Consider the following 26,664-nt stretch of genomic DNA (forward strand, 5'->3'; position numbering starts at 1 on the left):
AAAATAGGGCTGGGAATGTAGCTCAGTGGTTGAGTGCCTCTTTCAATCCCCAGTACCAAAAAAAAAAAAGCTTAAAATTTTTAAAAACAGTTAAAAACTAACTTCATGTCTCTTTCCTCAATGTAAGCAACTTAAAAATCACAGCTCCTCCAGCCTCATTCCTCCCAAAACACAAAATATGGGAATTGTGGTTTTTCTAATGGGAAAGCACATCTGACACAGTAGGAAAATGTTTCACTCTCTGTAACCATTAAAGAGTCCTCCTGCATTCGGTGTGGTCTCAAAACTGTTTACAGTAAAATACGCAAATGCTATATCATTCTCACAAAATGTTAAGTAAATGAAAACTCAGGTAGCAATTTTAAATTGCAAAATTACATTTCGTGAATATGCAGGAAGGACTATTCAATGTATTTTTCTTTTTGAACACCAACCTCTCAATCTCAATGAATTTAACACCCTCAGTCAGTGAGAGGTTTTTTCTTTTTTAAATTAGGGAGAAGGGGGAGGGGCAGAAAAGCTCTCAGTGTTGGACTACTTTTAGATTTACATTCCAAAAAACCATATAGCTTATAAAATTATTTGTTAATTTAGACACAGAGGACTGTCATGTCAAACTTAAAATCTAATAAGAGTTCACATAATGAAATGTTAATAACAATCTCCTCTTAGACCAAGACCCGTATCAAAGAGAAATTCTAACCCAGAGAATGTTGTGTATGTATCTGTTCAAGCCCTAGGGAAAAAACAGAAAGAAAAAAGAAAAAGACTTACAACCCAAGACCTGACCCCAAACAAGCCAGGGCTCTTTGAAGAGCCAGGTCATGGGGCCTTTCATGCCTCCTCCGCCCTGCCAGGCTGCCCACTTTAAAACCACAGTCCCTAAGTCCCCAGGGGCTGGGATCTGTCTCTCACGCACTTTGCTTCTTTATCTTCATGAGCTCCATGTGTCAGCCTTGCCTGGCCGTCTGTCCTCCTCCCTCCCAGAGCTCCTGACAATGCCTCCATCTAAGTGATCAAGCTCAACTTCACATCCTTCCTATGTATTGGTCTTTTCAATATTATATACATGCTGTGTTGTCACTTTATTTATTAAATACCTCCAAAGAAGGAACTGAGGTAGCTGAAAGAAATACATATATAAGAACCACAGTCAAAGACAGAAGGACGCGAAGCTATCATATTCCTGTATGGAGGTAAACACATGGATGCAGACGGCATGTGCAGGAAATCTCCTTCCCTTCACCAGCTTCCTCTCCTGTGGCCTGGCCAGGTCACAGGACACTCGCCAAACAGAGCTGCAGCCTGCACTTCCTTGAGGGCCTAGATCAGGAAAATCAGAGACAGAAAGCAGAACTGCAGTTACCAGAGGCTGGGGAAGGTGAGAAGGGAGAGTGTTCTTCATCTGATTCAGCCTATGTTAGAGATGATGAAAAAGTTTTAATAGAAATACCACAGTTCACTATATTTTCATGAATGGTTAAGATGAAAAGCATGTTATGCACGTTTTACAACAATTGAAAAAAAAAAAGTTCCGCTGATTTAAAAACTAAAAATTTTAATAATGAATTCTAACGTCTGCAGCCTTTGTGACATCATCAAGGAAATGGTCAGATAAACACCAAGAGTACGTTAGTTAACACCAGCACTGAAAGGGGTAAGAAGCCCTGGTTATCCTCATTTGTCCATTTCTGTGACTTAATACTCCCACCATGTAGGTTCCAGGCAACGAGTAAGACGTCACATGTGCAGCTGTAAAGAAAGATACACAACAGGCTGGTGAGCTGACAAGAGCACTGACATTTCCCCAAATGCATTGTATGCACAGATCTAGGAGCAAAGAAACATCAGGGTCAGATGGCTACACAAAGTTTAAAACTGGTTTCTTAACCACACACCTTTCCCAAATCTTTATTCCCACTCCTCCTTTGCGAACTTCAATATACTTGTGCACATTCTACTTGCAGTATAGAATGTTTTCTAAATCTACCTGACCTCCGAACCCTCTTGCCCCTAAAAGCATCTCAGGGGTGTGCTGTTCCTTTCTGGGAAAGGCCGCCTTTGAGAAATGGGTCTGCTGGCTTGCTGCCAAGCACAGAGCAGCAACAGCCAGGCCTGCAGGAAGAGCTGGCCACCTTCAGCAGAGAGCCATGAGACCTTCAGTGACTGGCACCTTGGTGGACAGTCCAAGTTGGGCAAGCTGATTTGGGGTCAACCTGTAGCAATAATTTACAATAAAAGCCCCATTAGAGCCTCTGCCAATGGCCCCATGCCACAGGGTTGGGAGGAAAGGAAAGGGAAGGTTTGGGCACGTTTCCTTTGTCCTTTCTTCCAGGACAGCAACTTTTCTCTCAGTTCCACATGCTTACAATGCCACAAAACCCTTATGATTCCAGTAGCTCCCCAACATCTTACTGTTCACGCTAGTCTCTAAAACATTCCAGGCAGGAAACATGAAGAAAAAGTGCTAAAATATCTAGAAAAAAAGCAGAGAAACACTCTGTTCATAAAATGCCCAGGAATGCCCCCAAATCAAGGATTTCTAGTCTAATGAAATTGAAGGGGGTCAAAGGGAGAAGAAAGCTGCACACAGGGAAGTAACAAGGAGGAAAGACTGAGGCCCACGCCCAGCTAAAACCCAGCCCAGCCCTGTACTAGTTTGGGTTAGTAAGAATGTTACTTTCACTTATTTTATTATTTAAAGCCTTTCTAGACAGAGGAAGTCTTTCTACTTTCAATGGAAAGATGAAATCACACATGCACGCTTTGGAAAAGTGCTCTGAAGAACGGCAAGACCAATGAGGGTCCCCAGGAACAAGACAGGAATTGGCCACAGGAGGCCGGGGAGACTAAAACGGGCTGGGAGCTTCACTCTTCTCTCAGTGGTGAGTCTAGAACCAGAAGAAAATGCTTCTTCTTACTACCAAAGACGGAAAATGTGAGACAGGAAAAAGCCACAGTAAACACACTGAACATTTTTTTTTTTTAAGCTTTTCGAAGGATTGGGAAACTCAGGAACCACCCAGGAGATCTATAGCTTAGGTAAAGACATGTTCATTCTCCCCCGACATCCATCATGGCTCTCTGTGGCTTATACCATGGGAAACATAAGGAAAACCCTTTGCAGATAAAATTCAAGCCAACCATTCACAGGTAGAGTGAGATCTCCGAGCAAGACCAATACACTGCATACTAAGTGCTTGGGCCCAAAAATTTATGCAGCTTCCCAATTATCTTATTTCTAAAAGCCAACTATTAACTTAATAATAGGGAAACAGTCATTGATGTCTAAAGCAATTCACAGAAACTTCTAATTATTCTTCTTTTTCCTTTGAACTACAAATCAGAAAGAACTGAGTTGATAATCTAGAATAACTTGCTTTCAGTTAATTGATGAGCATATTCCTTAAGACTCTACATACACAGAGCACTACAGAAACTAGTAAAGAGCCTCATGTCACCTGCCAGCAGCATCACCTGCAGTGATGGCAGGCCCATCCTGTGCCTTCCACACCATTCCATCCAGGGACCTTCCAGCCAAAAACACTGCTTCTTCATTAGAACCACTCCAACTTGAATGCCCAAGTAGTATCTTTGCAAAGAGTTGTATTTAAGGGTGAGATAAAGCTCAGTGGTGGAGGGCTTGCCTACCTAGCATGCATGAGGACCTGGGTTCAATCCCTCATGTATTTAGCTCACAGGCTGCCATCTATTCAAATGTACCTCTTTCACTCCTGGACTGTATTATCAGAGCAGTACCTACTCCACCACTCTAAAACCCAGAGGTACAAACAGAAGGCAAAAGCCTCTGGGAGACCAACCCACCAGAGTGCAACTCAGATAACATTTGGAACAGAGACTTCAAACACATTCATAAGCACAAATACACATACATACACCACTTCCACATAATAGCCTCTTCTATTCAACAATATATAACAGACATCATTCCATGTCTATGCATGTTTCCATCATATCACAGGCATGTTTCCAAGCCAACATGAAACACAAAGTCACTTAAGAGTATCCTTTTAAATTTAGATTATGGTATTTTTTAAAGAGACTTCAAATCCAAAGCAAGGAACCCCAAAAGATCTTTCTTCACTAATCTTTGAAAAATAAAATACTACTACTAATAATAATAATATGTAAGACAGTATCAAGTTTCACTCATTTGCTTTAAAATCCTAAAGAGATATTTTAAACTCACATGGTAAAATTAAAGATGAGGGAAACATATATTAAAATAATTTACTCGTGCCAAGAGCATTGGCTGACACCTGTAATCCCAGCAACTGGGAGGCTGAGGCAGGAGGATCAAAAGTTCAAGGTCAACCTCAGTAACTTAGTAGGACCCTGTCTCAAAATAAAAAATAAAAAGGGTTGGGAATATAACTCAGTGGTACAGCACCTCTGGGTTCAATCTTCAAAACCAAAACAAATAAAAAATAAAATAAAATAATTTACTCATGCTCTTAACTCAGAAGAGTTAGGGTTGGGGTTAGAGAGTGCTTGCCTAGCATGCACAAAGCCCTGGGTCCTATCACTAGCATACACACAAAAAAAAATTTTTTTTAACTTTTTTTTTTTTTTAAATAAATCACAGCCTTTAAGTTCAACATGTCTCAAAGAACACCTGGTCATTCCATCCGTCAAGATGTGTACTCCTGATTTCTGGGTTAACCAGGCCTGCTGTAGGCAAGTGGTACCTGGCACATCAGCACTTTCACTTTCCTAAAGCATCTTAGCCTGAAGGAAATCTTCTAGGACACACAACAAACTACTTCCCCCAACTCAAGAAGAACACAACTCAGAAGTTCTAGTCTTTTTTTTTTTTTTTAAATAAAGCAGATAGGTGTATATGCTTTATTTTTATTTATTTATTTTAGAGAGAGAGAGAATTTTAATATTTATTTTTTAGTCTTCGGCAGACACAACATCTTTGTTTGTATGTGGTGCTGAGGATCGAACCCGGACTGCACGCATGCCAGGCGAGCGCGCTACCACTTGAGCCACATCCCCAGCCCAGAAGTTCTAGTCTTAAAGACTAGAAGTCATTAAGGAGATAATAACTACCCTGTACAGAGGGCAAACTAGACAACAGAGGCCCTTAACATCATACCAGATGAAAACGGCACAGTCCATCCCAAGGAAGGCTGCGCAGGAGCAGACAGCCAATTTTTGCAGGCATGTAGCTCAGTGACAGAGCACATGACTAGCACGCACAAGGCCCTGGTTCCATTCCCTGAATCAAAAAGACAAAGTCAGGCATGGTGGCACACCCCTGTAATCCCAGCAACTTGGGAAGCTGAGGCAGGAAGATCCCAAATTCAAGGCCTATCTCTGCAACTTAGCAAGGCCCAAACAATTTAGTGAGACCCTGTCTCTAAATAAAAGATGAAAAGAGCTGCGAATGTGGCTTTGTGGTTAAGTGCCCCTGAGTTCAATCCCTGGTACCAAAAAACAAAAGAAAAAGAAAAGAGACGGCCACTTTTCTAAGACACCTTTAGTCAAACTCATTATCAATAAATTTCTATTTTAAATTTATAACATAAAAAAACACAGACCAAAGCCAAGTATAAGAAATCTTTTTAACCCCACTTACAAAGCCTGATCCATTTTATCTACTGCTTTTTAAATGTCCATAAGTACAGGGTCCCAGGAGGGGAGCCATTTACCCACTGGGAGAGCTGGAGAGGCAGGAGGTAGAAGAGCGGAGGAGAGAAAGGAGGGAAGAGGCAAACAAAGAAGGGAGAAAAAGGGAATAGTACAACCTTAAGAAGAAGAGACACCCACCGGTTCACAGCAGCTGGTGAGAACACAGGCAGCACCTGGTAAGTAGTTCATTTGCTCTTCCTTCCAAAGTTAATTTCTCAATAACAAAAACACAAACAAAATGGGGTGGGGAGCCAGGCGTGGTGCACATGCCTGTAATCCCAGCTACACAGCAACTCAGGAGACTGAGACAGGAGGATCGCAAGTTCCAGGGCAGCCTCAGCAACTTAACAAAGCCCTAAGCACCTTACTGAGACCCTGTCTCAAAATAAAAAATAGAAAAGGGCTGGGGATGTGGCTCTGTAGTAAAGGGCCTCAGCTCAATCTCCAGTACCCCCAAAAAATGGCTAGGGGAGAAGAAAAGAAAAAAGTATTCCTTTAATAGGGCATATTGGAACCAGGAAATTTTGCTGAGTAGATACCTATAGTTGAAGGTTAGAAAAAAGACTAGAAGTCATTAAGGAGATAATAACTACCCTGTCAGCAAAAAAGAGCCCGGAACAACCCCACAGCCATAGGCAGTTAACTGCCCTCCCCATGAAAGCAAAGCAAATGTTTGGATAAGCTCAGATCGTAACAGTTAAGTAGTAAGAAGGGTACTTAATTTACTCAAAAGTTTATATTTCTTAAGCACCTGCTCCACTTCTGGAAAAAATGTCCTTTTAAATAGAATTTACAAGTTACCGTGAGTAGCATAGTTTTTGTATTAACTACATTTTATTTAAAAAGATGAGCTTGTCTGTTACTCGCTGTTGGAGGACGAGCTGGTGGAGCGCAGGTAAGCCTGAACAAGCACCTTCTATACCTGGGGCAGCAACAGGGAGCCAATAGGGTGAGGGCTAGTCACCTCTGCCTAGCAAACTCCAGAGCGTTTAACAGCTGTGTGTTAACTGTGAAGCAAACACACCTCAAATGCTTGGGAGCAGGGCACGGGTGTGCAGGCCTGTAATCCCAGCAACTCTAGAGGCTGGGTTCAAGACCTGCCTCAAAATAAAAAAGAACTGGGAATATAGCTTAGTGGTTAAGCACCCCTGGGTTCAATCCCTGGTACCAAAAAGTAAAATAGATAAAATGAAATGCTTGTAAAATCAAGGAAACAGAGAATATGAGCAGCAATATGCTGAAGATAGAAAAAAGAAAATTATGAATCACATGCATTTCTATTTTTAAAAAGAAATTTCAAAATGAAAATATTTGGTTTCATATTTATAAAATTAGAATATATGTGAAATTGAGCCATGATAGGGTACACTGTGATTCTTTACTTTCACATGGAGTTAACTGATTCAAAACTTGACTTTGATTTGTAGTTTGTTAAAATTGCATGCAAGTTCCAAAATGCTCAATTTTCTTGTTAATGAACAACCTAGGGATTTTCTCCTGACTCTGCTTATGTAAAATTCTCCATGAAGGTTGTTTTACTATTCAACTGAGTTGATTCCATTAAAATATTAAATTTTCATCATTTATATCAGAGCATAATCCTAGGAAACCCTTTAGAGAAAGACATAAAGTTCTGTTCTTTCAACTGTCTTGAGAACTAGAATAGAAACAGTTAAGGAATAATTTATGAAGGCAAAGGACTGACCTAACAGAAGATTGTTGGAGGGGGGTTTCTTTAATTCCAAGCCCCTGCTCTGAAGAAAATCCATCTGCAGAGACCTGTACTCCCCAGGCCTGGCCCAGCAGGTCCCGGGGGAAAAAGCCACTTTCACAACACCCAGGGCTGTGGCGCTTCCTCAGGAAGTGGCAGGAACCACAGCAGCTCCCCCCAGACTCCGGAGGCCTCCACTCCTGAGAGGCAGCAGGACTGGGAAGAGGACCCGTAACCACAACCAGCAATACTGCAACCCCGCGTGACAGACTGCGGTGAGCCCAGCGGCCAGTCCTGTTCTGGTTTGCGGCCTTGGTAGAGCAGGGTGAAAGATGACAAGACCCGAATGACGCCACCGCGCAGCTCTCTCACCTCTTCCCCAGCAGACCATCTCGCCTACCCAAGGTGGCTGAGTGGCAGGGTGCTGCACCACCCTGGGACTAAATCTGTATCAATCCATATCCACATTAAGTAAACCCACATGGCCTGTGTCATCTTCTTGCTCAAGAGTCAAAAATAAAATGGTGCTGACCTACCATGAGATGAAGGTTCTTAAACAGTGGAATATCTACTTAGTGAATATACAAAGCTTCCAAAAATACCTGCCTGGTGTTTTTCTGTAGAAAACAAAATGTGAATTTTAAAGGGCAAGACTGCCCAAAGGTCAGTATTTCAAAATGATTGTCTCCAGGAAAAACTTATACACAGAAAATTTACTAAATGCCAAACCAATGCATGGAAACAGAAACAGCCCAAGAGGGCCTCAGTCTCTGCGAGCCCCTGAATTACTGTACATGAGCCATTAACCCAGCTATCAGAGACAGTTATTTGGCTGTGTTCTCCCTCAAGGGCTCCTTCATTTCACCTCCTAAGTGCCTCTGGGGACCAGGTAAGCTATCTGGGTGACCATGCCTGCCTGTAAATATCTGGTACTGAACCAGTCAAAAAAGTGAAATGATCGCCCGTGTACCTGCTGAACTATGGGCTAATGAAAGAAAATTCTCAGCTGAGCTATACCTCCAGCTCCATCTTAACCATTTGTTAAGTGTACAGTACAGTAGTGTTAAGTACACTCACATTGGCTTGGGTATAGTTATTTTGTTGTAGTTTTTGTGGTACTGAGGCTTGAACCCAGGGATGCTCTCCCACTAAGTTACAGCCCCAACTCTTTATTTTTCATTTTGAGATAGAGTCTCACTAAGTTATCCAGGCTAGCCCAGAACTTGTGATCTTCCTGCCTCAGCCTCATGACTCATTGGAATTATAGGCATACGGAACATACCCAGGGCCAAGTACCCCTGAGCTCAAACCCCAGTACCCCAAAAATAAATAAATAAAGCATAAACAGGACTGGGGAGGCTCAGGTTGTGGCTCAGCGGAACAGTGTTTGCCTAGCGGGGCCCTGGGTTTGATCCTATGCTCCATATAAAAATAAATAAACAAAATAAGGGTATTTGTCCATCTACAATTTAAAAAAAAAAAAAAGGGACTAGGGATATACCTCAGTGGTAAAACGCCCCTGGGTTCAAACTCCAATACCAAAAAAAAAAAAAAAAATCCTAGAAAAGTTTAGAAGGATGCACACGAGATATTTTGATCCTTGATCTAGAAAGGGCAGTGGGACAGAGGGCAGGGGTGGGGAGTAAAGCAAGATTTTGAACTTTTATTCCATACTTCTATTTATATTCTCTTAAAACTAAAGAAAAAAAATTCAAGTTTCACCCACAGAAATACACATTTGAATTTTAAAAATCTCCCATCTATACACAAGGAAGCAGGGAGAAGTTTAAATTTCCCACAAACTTAGGACCTGTCAAAATATAAACCCTGACAATCTGTGGAAGGAACTGTTGTATAAACTTTATTTCCCAATGGATCCACTATGTTCTTTCAACTCCAAGATGTCATCTAGATACCAGAAGCTTTCTTTTGGCGTTTTGTAAATACCATGCTTTTGAGAAGCATCTCCACAATTCCAGTTTGAAGCAAAATATAGATTTCCTAGATTACAAGTGATGTTTTGAATACAAAAAAGAAAGCTTCAAAATAATTTTCCTTTGTCACCTAAATAAGCCTTTGAATTTCTGCACCAAGGTCCTAAACCCTGCACAGCAGCCTTTGTCCCTGAAATGCTCCAAACCCTCAGCCACATTCCCTATTTCTTCTCAGTTGTTTTTTTCTTTCTTTCTTTCTTTTTAATTTTAAGTACTAAATAAAAAATATTTGCAAACATTTTGAAACTCCCAGCATTAGAAAACATGGAAGGAAACCAGGCATGGTGGTGCAGCCTGTAATCCCAGCAGTGAAGGATCTCAAGTTCAAGGCCAGCCTCAAAAACTTTGTGAGATCCTGTCTCAAAATACAAAACAAAAAGGTCTGGGGATGTAGCTCAGAGGTAGAGCGCCCCTGGGTTCAATATCCAGTACAAAAAAAAAGGGAAAGAGAGAAAACCAGTAGCTGCAGGGACCTGCGCTTCTGTGAAGACTTGACCATGTACAGGCTGCTTCCCTCATCAAAGGTCTTCTTTTTGGAATTTTCACCTCCCAAAGTTTGGAAGTATTGTTTTTTGCAAGGTTTGAAGTCAGTGGCTGGTGGTGGGAAGTCAGTTCCCACCACCAACAACATTTAGCAAAAGCCAGAGATATTCGGGTGTCATAACTTAGGGGCGGAGGCGTGCTACTAACATGCAGTGGGGAGAGGCTGAGGATGCAGCTAAACATCCTCCACAGCACAAGACAGCTCCCCACAACAAACAATATCAACAGTCCAGGGCTGGGAACACAGCACAGTGGAAGAGTGCTTGCCTAGCATGTGTAGGGCCTTAGGTTCAGTTCCCAACATCACCAAAAAAGAGAAAAGGATGTCAACAGTCAATATTTTCAATAGTGCTGAGATTGAAAAACCCTAGTCCACAGCACATACCTATAATCCCAGCAACTCAGGAGGCTGAAGCAGGAGAATCACAAGTTGGAGGCCAGCCTCAGTAACTTAATAAGGCCCTAAGCAATTTAGAGAGACTCTGTCTCAAAAGAAAAAAGGGGATACTGGGAACGTATTTCAGTAAAGCACCCTGGGTTTAATCCACAGTACCAAAAAAAGAGGTTAAAAAAAAAAAAAAAAAAAAGGAAAAATCCTGCCCCATGAAAGCACAGACACTTTCCTTATATGACCTCCTCCCACCAACACCGAATCCTGCTGAAATCATGACAAATTCACTTTCCTGGGTCTCCCAAGCCAGAATGCAGGCAGCAGCAAGCCACTGCTCCAGCCAGCCCTGCCCCTCATCTCTCACCAGTCTGGGGGAGGGGGTGGGGGGAGCAGCTCCCAGCACAGTTATCACCATGCTTCCTACATTCCCAAAGGATACCTTGGCCAGCCATGAAACAGTTCTCACTAGACACCAAATTCACTACAAACATTTTCTGAATTATGAATCATAGTACTTTCATCTATAAAACAGACTGAGTTCATCCCTGAAGTTATCGTTCACAGCATGCCTACCACCACTGATTTTAAAAATAAGCTCATTTAGAAGCTCTTTTCCAGAGTAGACAAAAAAAGGAAAAAAGAGAACTAATTGCATCACTTCATCAATCACTGTTATATTAACAGGAGGGGAAGGGACAGAGCCAAGTATCCTCACAAGTCCCGCCCTCATCTTTCATTCATTTAATCAAAGACAATCAATAGCGCAAAATAATATTCATCCAGACATGCACCTCCCGTTACTGCAACTTTCCACCAAAAAAGGGGGAAAAGAGGCCTTATGGTCTAGGAATCTAGAAAACACTAGGTTAAATACACATATAATCTTCTTTTCTCTCAAGGTGTCTCAAAAAACTTTCTGGTGCTGACTGTGTACCTACAGTGCAAGTATTCAAAATGGATCACAACATCGAGGTCAGCCTGAACAATTCAGCGAGACTCTATCTCAAAATAAGAAATAGGCTGGGGATGTAGTTCAGTGATAGAGTACCCCTGGTTTTAAACTCTAGTACCAAATTAAACAAATCAAGAAAAAAATAAAAAGACTTTTCTTTGATTTCAGACATAGAAATGATTACTAAAAACCTGGCCTGGCTGGCTCTGTAAGAGTTGACAGAAGCAGGCTATCTGGGTTGTGAAAGTCACATGCACCTACAGGAAGGCACACGCAGGTATGGAAAAGGAAGACAGGCTGGGAAGGCAGCGTGCTGTCCCTTCAGCGGCCACAACCACCACTGGGGTCAGGCAGGAAGCAAGAAACACCGCTTGGACAAGGTAGCAGGAGAAACACTGGCTGGCTTTGAACCTCAAAGACATTTGAGCCTGCTACCAATTAGCTGCAAAATGACACCTACAGACCACAGCACACTGTAGTGGTCATAGCCTCAGCTGTGGAGCAAGACAAACTGAGGTGAGCCCTGGCTTTTCCCTTTAAAAGTCACAAAATCCAAGTCAGTCACATAATTTCATTAGGATTCTATTCCCACAGATGTAGAGATGAGAAGATCAACCTCCTGGAGGGACTGTGAGGATTAAATGAAACAATCCAGTACCCGGTATTTACCAGTATTTACCAATTGTGAGTTATTTTAAACAAGGTGAGTGATAGGATGCTATCACAAAGAAAGTGCAGAAGAAATTAAGCCACACACTGGTGCTCCCCGACAAGCAAAACCAAGACAGCTGTCCTCAGATTTTCCAACATTCATGGAGGGTAACAAAGCATCCTCAAGTGCACCTTGCAGTCAGGCTGCTCAGCAAGGTCTTCTGAGAAGCCAAACAGATGCAGAAAAGATGTTTCCTATCCTCGATGACCTGCAAGTACAGCACTGTGTAACCAAAGACATTACAGCCACATCTGAAATTCCAACCGAGTCAACACTATCCTAATGCTCCAGATCAGAGGAATAATTTTTTTTTTTAATTCTGAGTCATCTAAATCAAAACCACTAAGTAGGCTACTGTTATGTCAAGTGTTAAACTACATGTTTAATCTTTCCCAAAATGAACACTGGCCAGCTAAACCAGACTCGTATTTTGCCAAATATTACATACACCTCCAAGGGGCCTCAAACACACACACACACACACACACACATGCACAGCCCTAAGAGAAGCCTCAGATACACATCCCTGTGTGCCATGAAAGACCCTAAACACTAGGCATGAACAAGTCCTCTAGACTCTCAGCCAAGCTTCCTAGCTCAGTGTCGCAGTCCAGTGCATTACTCAGACAACCAGCAAAAGCTATGCATTTATGGAGTAAATACTACAGGCCAAACACTGTTTCTGTGATTTTGAGTAAATAGAAAACAGATTCACTTTCTATACTTGAAAGAGCTCATGCACCCTGGCCCCTACGCTGAGGAGTGAGGCGAAGGGTAGCTGAGGGTCTGAAAGACCCAGTTATGAATGCCAACTTGACCCACCCTTGGCAAATTCCTTAGGCTCTCTGAGCCTCAATTCCTCAGGTGTAAAATGGGACAACAGGGCGGCCACTTTCTGGGGTTGCTATGAGCTCTAATGACTCAGAAATCAAAAGTGGCTCCAAACAGACGCAGTTTTCTTGGCTGCCTTTCCCAAGGTGACCAAGTCCCCCAGTCAGCTCATGTTCTGGGCAACTCGTTGCTCATCATTTCCTAGTAAACTTCCCTCCAGCCAGGGGAGAGGTTCAGGGGCCTCTGCAGACATTTTCTTCTCATGGCAACCGTGGACAGCCCCCTTTATTTCTCTCTCTGGACTGTCCCTGCCTTTTTGTCACACTCCCTCCTTCACCTTCTTTACAATTCCACCAAGACTTAAATCTCTCAGAACCTTCTCTGAAATCCAACCCTTTCCTCTTCTCATATTCTTCCCAGCCCTGCCCTAGAATCCAGTAACTGTGACGGTAAGTGTGAAAATGAAGTGCACAAATTCAATTCACTTATGGCTAAGTTGCCACTGTGACAACACAGTGATAAATTAAGGCAAAGCTACAAAGCACCCCTAAAACAGAACTGTCATGGAACAACTCTGCGCTGGAGGCTACAGGAACAGATGAAGAATATAATGAACTGAGGAACTTCATCCTTACCATTGAAAAGACTAACCGTTGCCAACAATGCCATTTGTATATATGAACAAACGATATTCTACATGAAAAGGCAGCCCCCACTTTCATTGCCTTTTTGCCTCCAGCGTATTAAATTTACCTAATAAACACACGTAGCACACTTTTCACTGACTTGACTCATTCAGTTGATGCAGATCCTGCTCCCCTGGTAACACTCTCTAGAAGGCACAGCATTTTGAAATGAGGAAGGAATACTTTGACTATACAGGAGAGAAGGCCAACGTTGCAGCGATTTTACTTTTATGGTTTTTACTGTGGTCGAGCACTGGGGTGTCTCGGGAGCCCACTGGCCACCTTCACTGACAACGACCGTCAGCCAAGACACTGCCCTCCCAGGCACTGCCAATGACACCATGTCTGGTCTTGAAAAGCGGAAGTAGGACTGAGGAACACAGATTACATCCACTAGTATTTTAAATGCAGACATGGAAATATAGGAACTTTTGGCCACGTACACAGGAAAGAAGAAAATGCAGTTCAACCAAGGGCAGGGCACAATGGACAACCGAGCTTATGTGGCCTGGAGAACGAAGAGTAAGCTTAGTGCAAGATGGAGGCCAACCAAGTTCCTGGACTCGGGTCCTGGCAGTTGCTGAGGCAGGGCCTTTAAAGAGCTCCCTTTTCATTATGTTAAAGGACGGCTCTGTCTTCGCCCCATAGCCTCCATGCCATGCAAACTCCAAACAATCTAGTCTTTCAATGCCTCCCACAGGAATCCAGCCTACAAGGAGCCACTGCTTCTGACCCACATGCCTCACTCCTGCCACCTGGGCCACCAGATGTCCTCCATCACCATCCCACATGAGGGCTGCCAGGTAAGGTCGGTTCCCACTCAGTTCTGCAGTAATCCCGGGTATGGCATCGCATACTAGCCTCCCTCATTCACCTATTTACTCACATTCCAGGTCATCCAATGGCCTTTCCTGCCAGCACCATCCATCATTCAGAGAGCCTGATTCTTGCCGTCTTGTACTTTCAAGTATCCATCTTTTCTGCACCCACGTGCCCTCCTGGTCTTGCCCATTTCATTGTACTTGTGACCACCCATCCCTGTTTCACCTTCTGATGTCCTCCACAGATCTGGTCCCAGTCTTTGATTCCTACTTCACCCACTCTTGGCATGTGACAGCCAAGCTTCTGACTTCTACCTCAGCTACTTTCTAAACTCACCTCCAAATCGGATTGATGCCCACAGTTCCATTCCCTTTCTTCAAGTCTGGCCCCATAGTCTTGCCTGTACTAACACCCAACCTTGTCCCTGTTCTTCCAAACCCCATCACATTCCCCTTCTAGCCACCACCACTGGCCCTGAGCAGAGGTTCCCACCATGCCAGGATAGGACTCTGCACTCAATAGGGAGAGATCATGGGTTTAGCTAACAACTAATAATCACATTCAATGTCCCAGATTCATTCCACAGAACTCTCGGTGTTGAAATATTCAATAAGATCTAAAACTCAACTAAGAATTCTATGAAACAGTGGGCTTTTGCAGAGATGGGGTGGTAAACTATCTCATGTGACAGACATAATTTTATTGCCACAGTTGACTTAATCAATGTGTCTTCCCACAGGAAGAAACCCACTAAACTCTTCTAGTCTCTTATAGTTCAAGCACTTAATACATTAACTCCTTCCTGAGACTCAACTTTGCCTTTGGCGAGGGCCCTATGGTGACCTCCTCGGGAGAGGTGGGCCCAAGAACTCAATGGTGGTTGTCTCCATCATGTGCTAGAGAAACAGTATCATTAGCCACTTTCCAACAGAGCTCTGTGAGGTGTTCTTTTGTGACTGTCATCCTGAGGAAAAGTCACAAGTCACCTCAATTCCCTGTCAGGCATTTTGGCAGCAACAGGGGTGGACTAATAGTTTGGAGTCTTCATCTCTCATTGGGCACTAAATATCTGAACCAACCACACATGGCGCAGTCACTCTTACATGCCGACCAAAGGCCTGACAGTGTTCACGACAATGAGTTATAACAGGAACCCCTACCACACATCTCCTGGATCTAATGTTTTGTTTTTTTTTTTTTTTTAGAAAGAGAGGGAGAAGAGAGAGAATTTTTTTAATATTTATTTTTCAGTTTTCAGTGGACACAACATCTTTTATTTTTATGTGGTGCTGAGGATCGAACCCAGGGCCCTGCGCATGCCAGGCGAGCGCGTTACCGCTTGAGCCACATCCCCAGTCCCTGGATCTAATGTTAACATTAAAATTACGTTCCGTCTAGTTGGTTATCAAGGAAATAACCAATGATCCAGTCAGATCCTGAATACTTAGAAGTCAATGTTCATGCCAGAACTGAACATCTATGACCAAAAATCAGTTCTGGCCCCATTTGCACTTACTGATGCCATCACATGCCAAGCCAGAAGGTGAGTCCTTGTGGAGTCCGACAAGAATTAGAGAATCAGATGGTTCTGGAAGCAGAGAAGCAGCATGTCTAAGACCAAGGAAAAGAGACACCACTCAAAGTGTGGTCCACAGACCAGCAGTGTCAACATTAAGCCACTTAGAAATGCAGAAGCTTGGGGCCACCCGGGTCCTACTGAATCACTAATCAGCATTTTAACAAGACCCCCACCCCATGACCTACATGCAAATTAAAATGTGATAAATGCAATCTAGGCAACAAGAGTAACCCAGGACACCCTGGGTGACAGGTACTGAACATCAGCAGCTCATGGAGCTTTTACATGGCAAGCAGTAGGAAGGGCTGGAATCAGGGGAAGAACCTGACCATGGTTCAAATCTAGGGCCAATCGTTCACCAGCGGAGCAATATTCAGCTGGTCACTTCCTCCCTCTGACTCTTAAGGGGGATATTAAGTATACCTTACAGGATACAATCTAATGCATAGGAATCTAGCACACACACAGTAACCAGCAGGAAACACTGCTTCCTTCCCATTCAGAAGCACATACCACCCAGCATGGCTGTGTGTACCCTGTGATAGAGAGCAACAAGTTAGGAATATTCAGGAGACAAAAAGAGCCCAACCAGGGGAGGATGAGTTTCTCCAATAAGGAGACACCAAAACAGTTATTACACTTTTTTTCCAACCTAAGGAGGGCCTCAATGACATCAATAAATATGAATACTGCCAAGCATCAGAGATTACACTGCTAAATTTATTTAAACATCCAGACCAAAAACTGTTCAATATAAATACATGAAAGTCACATATATAGTTTTAAATTTTCTAATAGCCACATTTTAGAAAGAGAAAATAGAGGGATGAGATAAATTTTAATAATAAAGTATAAGGGCTAGGGATAGCTCAGTGGTAAATCAAGTGCTTAGCATATGCAAAGTCCTAAGTTCAAGTCCCAGCACAAAAATAATAATAAAAGGTGTTTAACCAAAATATTATCAGTTCAATATATATTCAATATAAAAAAAAAACTGTTGTATATCTTATACTTACAGCTCACCTCAGTCAGGACTAGACACATCTCAAGTGCTCAGTAGCCATTTGAATAAATAAATCATTGGGAACCCCTGGATCCCTTCTCCTCTCAACCCCCCATTACCCCCAAGCCCAGAGTGCAGGACATAAGCATCTAGTCATTGTCATATCACATGGGAAGAAAGCACTGGGGATGGCTTTTGCTAACCTGTCATATTTTCACAGACAAGTTTTGTCTTAAACTTTGATCAATATAAAATTATATCAATAGAAAACCTTGACTACAGTCAGGCATTGATTGGGCTGAATTTTTCTGGAAACCAAAACAGTTGAAGTACAAGATAATAATGAAAAAGTTTGGGCAAGATTTTCAACTAAATGAAAGCACTGTCAAGTTGGGACGTGTATACTGCCTTCTTGCCTAGATTTCACCCACTTTTAACCAGATATTAGGCAGCTATATCTGAAGTCCTACAGAGAGACAGGAGACATATCTTCTATGTATTTTCATGGTCAAAAACAAACACTACTCACAAATAAGGTTAAACCAGGACAGGAGACAATACTCTCCAAGACAGGGAAAAAAAGACAAGTCATTCTCCTAAAACATGCAGACCAAGAAACACAGAATGGCAGCTACAATTTTAGAAAGGATATATTAGCATACACTCTGCAAAGCACTGTGTATGTATTTAATCCTCAAATCCTTAAGAAAAGTATGGTTTGGAATTTAAGAAGCTTGCTCCAGGTCTCAGTGCTAGTAAGCAGCAGAGCACAGGTTTATAACATTGGGGGTTAAGCAAACAGATTGATGTCACTGAGACCTGGGAATGGCATCTGGAAATCTCCATGGCCTTATCACACAGATTCAACTAGAACACTAGGAACAATCAGTTCTCCAACTTCCTCTCCTGTTCCTGCTATGTAAAATCAGTAAAACTATTAAGGATCAGCTTATTAATTAAAGGTGAGTCTTAATTTGATTAACTCATGCTTTCAGGCTCATCAGATAAAAGGATTATAAATATGAATAGGATTATATGCACATATGATAAATGTTGGAAGGCAAGAAAAAGCCATGATGGTGGCCATACTGGACCACAAGTCCAGATGCTGGGCTCCAGCTCAGACTGCTGTTAATGACCTGTCCCCATGCCCCATTCAGGCTCACTGCAGAAAATGAGGAGATCATAAATATCTGAAGCATTTCAGCTACATGCTCCTTTAAAATAGAGGGCTTTTAATTTTCTGACCTGTTAAGTTGTTCAACAACCTATTTCTTACTATTCAGATCCCTAGAAAGAATCTGTTCCTCACAGAAGAAAATTATAAAATCAATACCCATTACCAGCCCCAAGAATCAGCTTCCAAAAGGAGTTTGTATCCCTCAAAGAAAGGCTGATGATGAGAACCGTCAAGAACTACAACACCCCGGTTATCTTTAGATCCCTATGGATGAGTCCAGATGCCTGGAAGCTCTAATTATGTAAAGTTATGATAATTGAAAAGGAAACCATACAAAACCGGCATTTTCCATCCCTTGAGCCCATGGAGGAAAGGCTCTTTAGTAGGGAATATGTAGGGCAGCTAAGAAACCACACGGAATTTGTCTAAAATTACTTATTTTTCTGTCTCCAGATGTAGATTAAACAGAATCTGCTCTCACTGTTCATTCTAAAACACCAGAATTTAGAACTTCCTGCCTGGAGGAAATGATTTCAAAGAATTCTTTAAACTATGTTTGTTTATTGTTGGATTTTTCTCAGCACTTTCAATTTACTTCGCTTTTCTCCTTTTCAATGAGAATGTGAAACAAAAGCATTTCTCTAGCCCTTCTCCCTTTCAATTTGTATACTCACCCTAGTACCCGGCAAAATTGTTTAAGACTTTTCAATGTGCTATTTCTAGAGACGTCTCTGGTGCCAATAACAGATTCTCTTCTGTCTGTGCTAACCACGGTCAAGAAAAGCTGGCTAACTATGAAGGCCCTTAGTGTACCTCAAGAACCCGGAGGCACTTAACCACTGAGCTACATCCCCAGCCCTTTTTATTTTGAGACAGGGTCTCGCTAAGTTGCTTAGGGCCTTGTTAAGTTGCTGCAGCTGCTTTGAACTTGCAATCCTCCTGCCTCAGTCTCCGAAGTGCTAGGATTACAGGCGTGCCGACCATTTCCCCAATACACATTCTCACAGGGCAGTCATCAACCAATCTGTGTGCCATTGCTGGCAGTGTCCCTGCTGCTTGGCAATGCTATGCCCTATGGGCTCCTCCTCCAGGTTGCTACACCTCTAAACCACCTTCCAGGCTCCCCCAAGACAAAACCGCCCAGTGAAAGGAAGCATGAGCAAATCCTGCCTCCACTACCAGGCATGACCTAAAAGACCTTGGCCAGTGTCTCTGCCTCAGTTTCCCCCCACTGGTACTATGTGGATAATAATACACAGCTCATTCCCCTGTTCAAGAATTAACGCGACAGCCTAAGTGAAGGGCTGCCACATACAGGTGCTAGCTACTAACAACATTTTCTACCTTTCTGAAAATGTTCTGTCCTCCAAATTGCTTTTGTATGTGTGTGCCAGGCTGGGAATAAAACCTAGGGCTTTGCACATGCTAGAAAAACACTCTACAACTGAGCCACACTCCTAGCCCTCCCCCAACTTTCTGAAGCATGCATTTTAAGTTCTTCAACTACCCATCCCTCTTCATGTATGGGTTTTTACTATATAAGCCATTATTTTAGGGGACCCCAAACTCAATCCTTTTCTACACCTTTCTTCTATCATCTCTGTCCTTTGCTAATTATAGCTCACCACAGCAGTCTTCCCTTATCTGTGACTTTACTTTCCAAGGTTTCAGTTACCCGGGGTCAACAGCAGTCTGAAAACATTAAATGGAAAATTCCAGAGGTAATTAATAGCCAGGCATGGTGGAACCTATACCAACAGCCCTGTAATCCCAGTTACTCAGGAAGCTAAGGCAGGAGGACAGCAAGTTCAAGACCAGCCTCATAAACTTAGTGAGACCCTGTCTCAAAATAAAAGATTAAAAAGGGTGGGGGTATAGCTTAGTGGTAAAGCACCCCTTAGCATTTCAATCCCTAGGATCCCCCGCAAAACATTAAATTTAACATAATTTATATTAGTATACTATAATTGCTGTCTTTTGTTATTGTTAATCTCTTACTATGCCTAATTTACAAATTAAATTTTCCATAGTTATGCATGTATAGGGAAAAAAAAAAAATCACAGGTAGGGTTCAGTCATTGCAAGGTTTCAGGAACTCACCGAAAGTCTCAAAACCTGTTCCCATGGATTAGGGGATACTACAGGGCTCAAACCTAAACCTCTAGACCAAACAACACTACTGAATCCCAGACCGAAGAGCCTGGAGGCAAAGGGTGCCTCCAGGGGCAATGAATCCAAATCTGAACTCACCACATCCATCCCCTCCCACCTCCATTCTCCAGTCTCTTCTGCCTTCTCACCCTGCCATCTCATAGAAAGGACCAGCTGCCAAATAACCACAGGGGACATCTTGGCAGCATCCTCCACCCCTCCTTCTCCCATCACTCCCAATATCTAGTTGGGTACCACCACAACACGCTCCTGGCCCCTTGTGCAGACAAAACCTACCCCACAAGCAACACCCTAGATCTTTGTGGTTTCTCTCTCCCAAACTCCTGTAGTGGTCCCCTCATCTGACTTCCCTGCCTCGAGCCTCTGCAGCCTCCACTCCATCTTCCAATGTGCTGCCACAGGACCTTTGTGATGAAGGATGTCCTCCTGCCAATACTAGCTATATAAGGAAATCCACACTGGAAGAGACTGTACACAAAAACCTTCTTCAGTCTGTCCCTTGACTGCCTCCCAGATGCACTGACTGTGGGACCCAAACCCAACTGGTAGACTAAGCCCTGCCCTCCCGCTGGCTACTCCCTCCACTCACATGCTCTGCCCAGCATATTATTCCCAGAGCTGTGGCCTTGCTGGTCTCACTGGTCCTGCCTGGTTCAGCTGAGAAGCGGCTTCTTCAGAGGTCCTCCCCTGACCCTTGGCACTGGACTGCCATTCACATTGCTATCTGTAGGTTACTTCCCATACTAGATTTTTCTCTATTGTTCCTTTTCCCTTTGTATTCCCAAGACCTAACCAATGCTTGGTGCTCAGTAAACACTCAGGAAGTGTCTGTTAAATGGATGAAAGCATCCTCAAATTAACATTGCTGCTTCCCTCCTTGCTCTACGCCACCAGCACCTCTATTTGCTCTTCTTGATCCTAAAAATTGTTTTATCTCCTTTCAAATCTCCCCTCTTCATTGCTTTGATAGTGCCTAAATATTTTTACTTCCTTACAAGGTATCAAAGCAGAACAATGATTTCAAATTTTAGAATGCCACCAATATTTTAGCTGTAGTCTAAATCAAATTATAATTAAGTAGTTGTTAAGACACAACCAAGATCTCAACAAAAATCTTTGGAATCACTTTCCAAAATTTCAACTCTATTATTGAGTTGTATTTTATGGAACCTAAAGACAAATGTAAAAATTAAACTGCCAAGTGTTTCTGAAGAGATTAAAAACAATTGCTGGAGGAAATAAAGGATATTTTACCACTTGGAGTTTTGTGTTTCCACTTTTGGCTAATTCCGATTAGTTCAGGGTTATAAAGCATGTCATCCTATTAAAGAGTGTTCTCTCAGGATCATCTCCTGAATGTCTTTAATGTTTACCACCATCTCTTTCTTAGAAATCTTAACTGCAGCTGTCAAGACCAGATCTTTTCTGTGAGTTATGATGAGCTGAATTTATTTTCATCCAAACCCCTCTCTTATGTCTATACCATATGACCCAACCAAGTATTTACAGAAGAGAAACTATGCGCGTGGCTAGGATGTAGCTCAGTGGTAGAGCAATTGCCTAGCTGCCTAGCATGTGCAAAGCTCTGGGCTCAATATCCCCACACTGGAAAAAAAAATAGAAAAGAAAAGAAAAAGAAACTATTTTCATGCTCAGCAGTCTGAGGCAGGAGGAGCACCTGAGCTCAGGGACTTCAAGACCAGCTTAGGCAATACAGTAAGACCTAGTCTCAAAAAAAGCAAACGATGTTCACATGAAAACCTATACACAAATGTTTACAACAGCTGCTTCCCCCCGCCCCCCATCACCAAAAACTGGAAACAACTCTGATGTCCTTCAACCAGTGAGTGGATAAATATACTGTGGTACATCCATACAGTGGAACGCTACTCAGCAATCAAAATGCATCTTGCTAAGTCAAAGAAGCTATTTATATGACATTCTGGAAAAGACCAAACAATGGGGACAGAGAACAACAATGATTGCAGGAACAGAGGTGGAAGAAGTCTGGTTACAAATGGGTGGGCAACAGAAGGAAATTTTGGTGTGATGGAATTATTTTGCATTGATTGCAGTGGTACATACATAATTCCATACATGTCAAAACCCAAAGAGTTACAATGGATTTCACTGTATGTAAATTAAAAATTTAAAGTTTATTCTTTTCTTTTTCTTTTTTTTTTTTTTAAAGTACACTGGGGACTGAACCCAGGGCCTCACTAGAGCATACTAGGCAAGTGCTCTACCACTGAGCTACATCCCCATCACTTTTTAAAAATTATTGTTTTGGGACAGGATCTCAATAGATTGCCCAGGCTGGCCTTGAACTTGCAATCCTCCTGCCTTGGCCTCTGGAACAGCTGGGATTACAGGCATGTGCCACCATGCCTAGTAAGAGTTAACTCTTTAATCATGACTTGGTTAAAGATCATCCCTAAAATATAATTAACACAAAGGTGTGGATTTCTGTAAGGTCCATCATGGCTGCTGCTGTTCTCATCTTGCCATACAGGATTAGGAAGGGATCTCAAGGGATGAGGAAGGCGCCACCCCTAATGTCTTGCAGATCTTTTCAGTTTCCCTTGCACTGGCATCCTTTATAAGGTTCCTCATCAAAGGCAACCTCTGCGTCAGCTGTGTGCTGTGAGGTGGCGGTCTACCAAGAACATGGGAAAGGTTTCTCAAAACCTGCAGACAAACTGCACTCCAGAGCAAAGCCCCGGAGTGCAGTTCAAGGGAAGAAACAGAGGGGCGTGGAGAACACAGATTCTAACATTCCAACCTGTCCAAGCAAAGGTAGGAGCAAAAAAATTCCACTTACATGCTGGTTCCTCCTTCCTAGACCTCCCTTAAAAATGACTGGGGGTGGGGAGTCTGAACAAGGAAGAGAGACAGTGTTCCTGAACCAGGTTAGCTGAGAGTTCTAAAAGTCCTGGATCCAGTGTTCTTTAACTTGGAAAATGTGACTCTAAATTTCAGGCAGATGATAAAAATAATCAAGGATTCAACACCCAGTTACACATTTTTTCCAGTGTATGGCTGGGCCACCCCACACAGCCCTGCTGCAAGGAGATGGCCCAAAGGTCCTCCTGGGAGATTGCCGCAGGCAACCCCAACCAGGCATCAGACTTGGGCTCCAGCTCCAGCACAGGCCCCGCCCCCAGTGTGGGTGCCTGGGTGTTCCCTCCTGGCTCTCCCAGGAAGGAACATGCCCTTACATATTCTCCAAAGCACGCTGGGAACCTCTCCCTGGAGGCCTGGGCCTGCTAGGTTGTTATACCCCAGCCTGAGATCAACACCTGAGGCAAGCCCCGTCCATGATGAGCTCATGATCACTGCCCTGGAGAACCAGCTCTCCAACCTTAAGCAGCATTTGCAGCTGGAAAGACTGGCCTAAATGCAAAACAAATGCTATTTTCAGGAGACTTCTGGGGGGAGGGGAGGAACAAAGCTAAAAACCACCAAGAGAGTAAACCAGAACATTCCACGACATGCAGTGCCCAAAAAAGCTTTTTTAAATATATTCTCAAGAAATAGCCACTGCAAGGAGTGAGCTGTCAAAGTTAAATAAAAATCACTGACTCCAGAAAGACAGGAATGAAGGACTAAATGATAAAACAGCTTATTGTATTAAGCTAATTAAGGTTTATCATGTTAGCCATCTGAGTTTTAGCTGGCACCAGAAACGCAGGAACAGCATATCATGCAACATGGATTCGGATCTGCTTTGCAAGCATATTTCTGCCACAGTCATCCACAGAACCTCTGGCAGTCGAAAATGAGGTAGAACTGAAAACCAATTTTAGCACAGTGATTTGCAAAGAATTTTGTTCCATCGTGTAAGCTATTTGCTGGTATATCTGTCCGAGATTACATTTATCTGTATTAAATACTGCATAAAGTATTCCAAGCTAACCATGCACTCCTGTTTGCCCTTTTGCCAGTTTTATCAGACAGGCAATGTTGTGCAGCCAAATGAAAAACATTTAAACAATAAAAACCCTTGCATACTGAACACCCTCACTGCAGATATGCTGCCCACCAACTGCCAGCACACAACTTAACCAATTCTAAGATTCTCGGCATTTCTGAAAATACTGCTCTGTTGAACACGGAGAGGAATGAGATACCCACTTCCAAATGAGGGAGAAATGTATTTGCAATGTCTCCTATGGGCTCCTCTTGACTGTACTTTTACCAGACCAGCCGAAAGGCAGAACCAGTTCTGTTGCTGAGATCATGTCGGATCCAACTCTGGAGCGACTGGTTTCCTGTTTGGGGAAGTTGCAGTTCTTTTCACAAGGAACCCCAAGGCAAAATGTTTAGTGTTCCCCTCACAGCCTTTGTTCTTCTCTTTGCTACACTCCTTACTGCTCTCTCCTCTCCTCTCCTCTCTCCTCCTCTCCCACCTCTGGTTTGGGAAGGTGCATGAAAATGCCAGCTCAAATCTAACTGCAATCTTTTAAGGCATGAGACATTTTCCACCACCCATTCCAGTAGAGCTGAGAGTTAACAGGCATCTTTGCACAGATGAAGCCAGACTACCCGGTCTCCCCCTGGTCTTGCATTAGTATTCCACATTAAAATGTATGCCACAAATAATCCAATGGCGAACTCACCGTAGACAGCCCCCAAAATCAATAAGACATTCCACCACTTGACTCGGAGTGAAAAATCTTTCAGGTTAACACTGAGAGCATGGTAAAAGAAAGGTGATGAATGAACAAAAGGAGAATCTACCTCCAGGCTCCTCAAATCCTAGAAAGGTAGCCAGGCTGCCTCGATTTGGTGAAGCCCTTCCTTTTCTTATCATCATCAGGAAAATGCTACATGTGTACTGCTTCAGTCTAATGCAAAACCGCATTCTCCACAAGGCCCTGCCGCCTACCATTCTCTAAACTTGCCTCTTTCCAGGCCTGATTGTTCCAAATGCCCAGGGCACATGAGATTTAATGAAGGCATTCAGATTTCACCTTGATAGCAATACCATCAAAAAGTCACTCGGATCCCATCAAATGTGGATAACATTAAGAGTATTTCTTCTCCACCATGAACCCCATTTTATCTCCAGGGTACCAGTCCACTGTCAGTCTGTGTTTGAATGGATCTGTAAATTAATATTTAAATTCATGCTCAAAACAGCACATCTCACCTTGTGAACCTTGACCTTTTGGAAAGACTTTGGACCAGTGCTCAGTTACTGTCACACGGTTGCATTCTCTGCAAATATGAAAGGGTTAAAAGCAGCCCCAGTCAACAGGCCTACAAGGAAAAAAAAAAAGACAGCATGTATGGCTAACAGCATCACTGGAAGGCATTTATGCTCATTTCCTAGAACAATATTGTTACCTTTTGGCCTTCATAATAGTCAGAAGTATCCCCAACACCCTTTAGTAGCTTCTAAAAGGAAAAGCACAAAACAGAACATACCCTGCAAGAGAAAAAAGGCATGCAAAGTAGCATTCTCCAGCAACAAACAAACTACCATTACAAATCCATCAGTTCACTCTGGTTTTGTTTTGTTAAAAACACAGAGAAGAGACTGCACAAACCAAGTGTCCCCACCCTAGCAAGGCACATTTTTTTCTTTAATAAGGGTCATAAATCTCAGCTCCTTGTCCATCCCTTAAGCAAAAGAAAAAGGCAGGAAAAGCCCAAGTAATCTCAGACCCTGCAAACCTGCACCTTTTTTTCCATCGTCTCTACACAGGATCTTTTAGGGCTCCATTAGTCACGTACCAGTGCTGTGTGGTGTCTAAGTGTGCATTCACATACTGTGTTGGGATGGCACCTTCCTGCAAGCTCCTCTGCTTTTGGCTGCCATGAAGGGAGGAAGCTGCTATCCTACTGTAGTAGCTCAGTGACTGCATTGTGTTCAGGAGCTGATCTGCCTCAAACCAGTTTCAGCCGGTTCTGGTCACCCTACATAAAAAAGCTATGGCAACCCTCGCTGAGTTGCCAACAAGTCCCTGAAAATCATCAGCACAGGGGGGATCTCGCTGGGGGTTGCCTCTCCCTTTTAGGTCTTCCTGAGGAGGGGAAGGTCATCGTGTGTCCCCCCGCACCACACAAGCACACAGCCTTGGAAATGCTCACCTCACAAGCCCCCACAGAGCCCCTGAGGGCTCTTTCCCCCTCCCCTTCACCCCGAAGCCCACCGCAGACACTGTTTCCCCCTCCTTCTCCTTCCCCCACTTACCTCCCACAACCTGGCTCAGATCTTTGTGTACGTGTGTGTCAGTGTGTGTTCTCTGTGTTGGTGGCTGACAAAGAGCCCCCAAGAAAGCAATCTATGTGTGTCTCCTCACACAGGATGCGTCGGCTGCAGGAGCCGGCCTGGCCTCCTAGCAGAGTGGTGCTGGCTTGTTGACCAGGCTCCTCTCTGCCTGTCACCCCCACCCCACCCAGCCCCCTCCTCCCTTCCGTCCCT

General features: G+C 43.2%; 1 protein-coding gene across 20 annotated transcripts in view; it reads right to left on the reverse strand.

Moving 5' to 3' along the window:
• Znf532 (zinc finger protein 532) overlaps positions 1-26,664 on the reverse strand; it is a 106,599-nt gene that overhangs the window by 79,132 nt on the left and 803 nt on the right. For 3 of the 20 annotated variants that reach the window (XM_015482341.2, XM_048806133.1, XM_048806147.1), the window contains exons 1-2: positions 25,584-26,337; positions 25,387-25,454 (exon numbers count right to left, since the gene is read on the reverse strand). The exons of 1 other annotated variant lie outside the window; for it this stretch is intronic. In XM_015482341.2, coding sequence (XP_015337827.1) covers positions 25,387-25,454; positions 25,584-25,597 — 82 coding nt within the window. In that variant the 5' untranslated portion in view covers positions 25,598-26,337. Of the gene's footprint in view, positions 1-15,816; positions 15,912-24,368; positions 25,342-25,386; positions 25,497-25,583; positions 26,342-26,433; positions 26,631-26,664 lie in introns of those variants that run through there. 16 more of the 20 variants (XM_015482343.2, XM_048806137.1, XM_048806132.1 and 13 more) reach the window with 12 other exon arrangements.

The sequence above is a fragment of the Marmota marmota genome, unplaced genomic scaffold (assembly GCF_001458135.2).
Source record: "Marmota marmota marmota unplaced genomic scaffold, marMar, whole genome shotgun sequence".
NCBI classification, from domain to species: domain Eukaryota; kingdom Metazoa; phylum Chordata; class Mammalia; order Rodentia; family Sciuridae; genus Marmota; species Marmota marmota.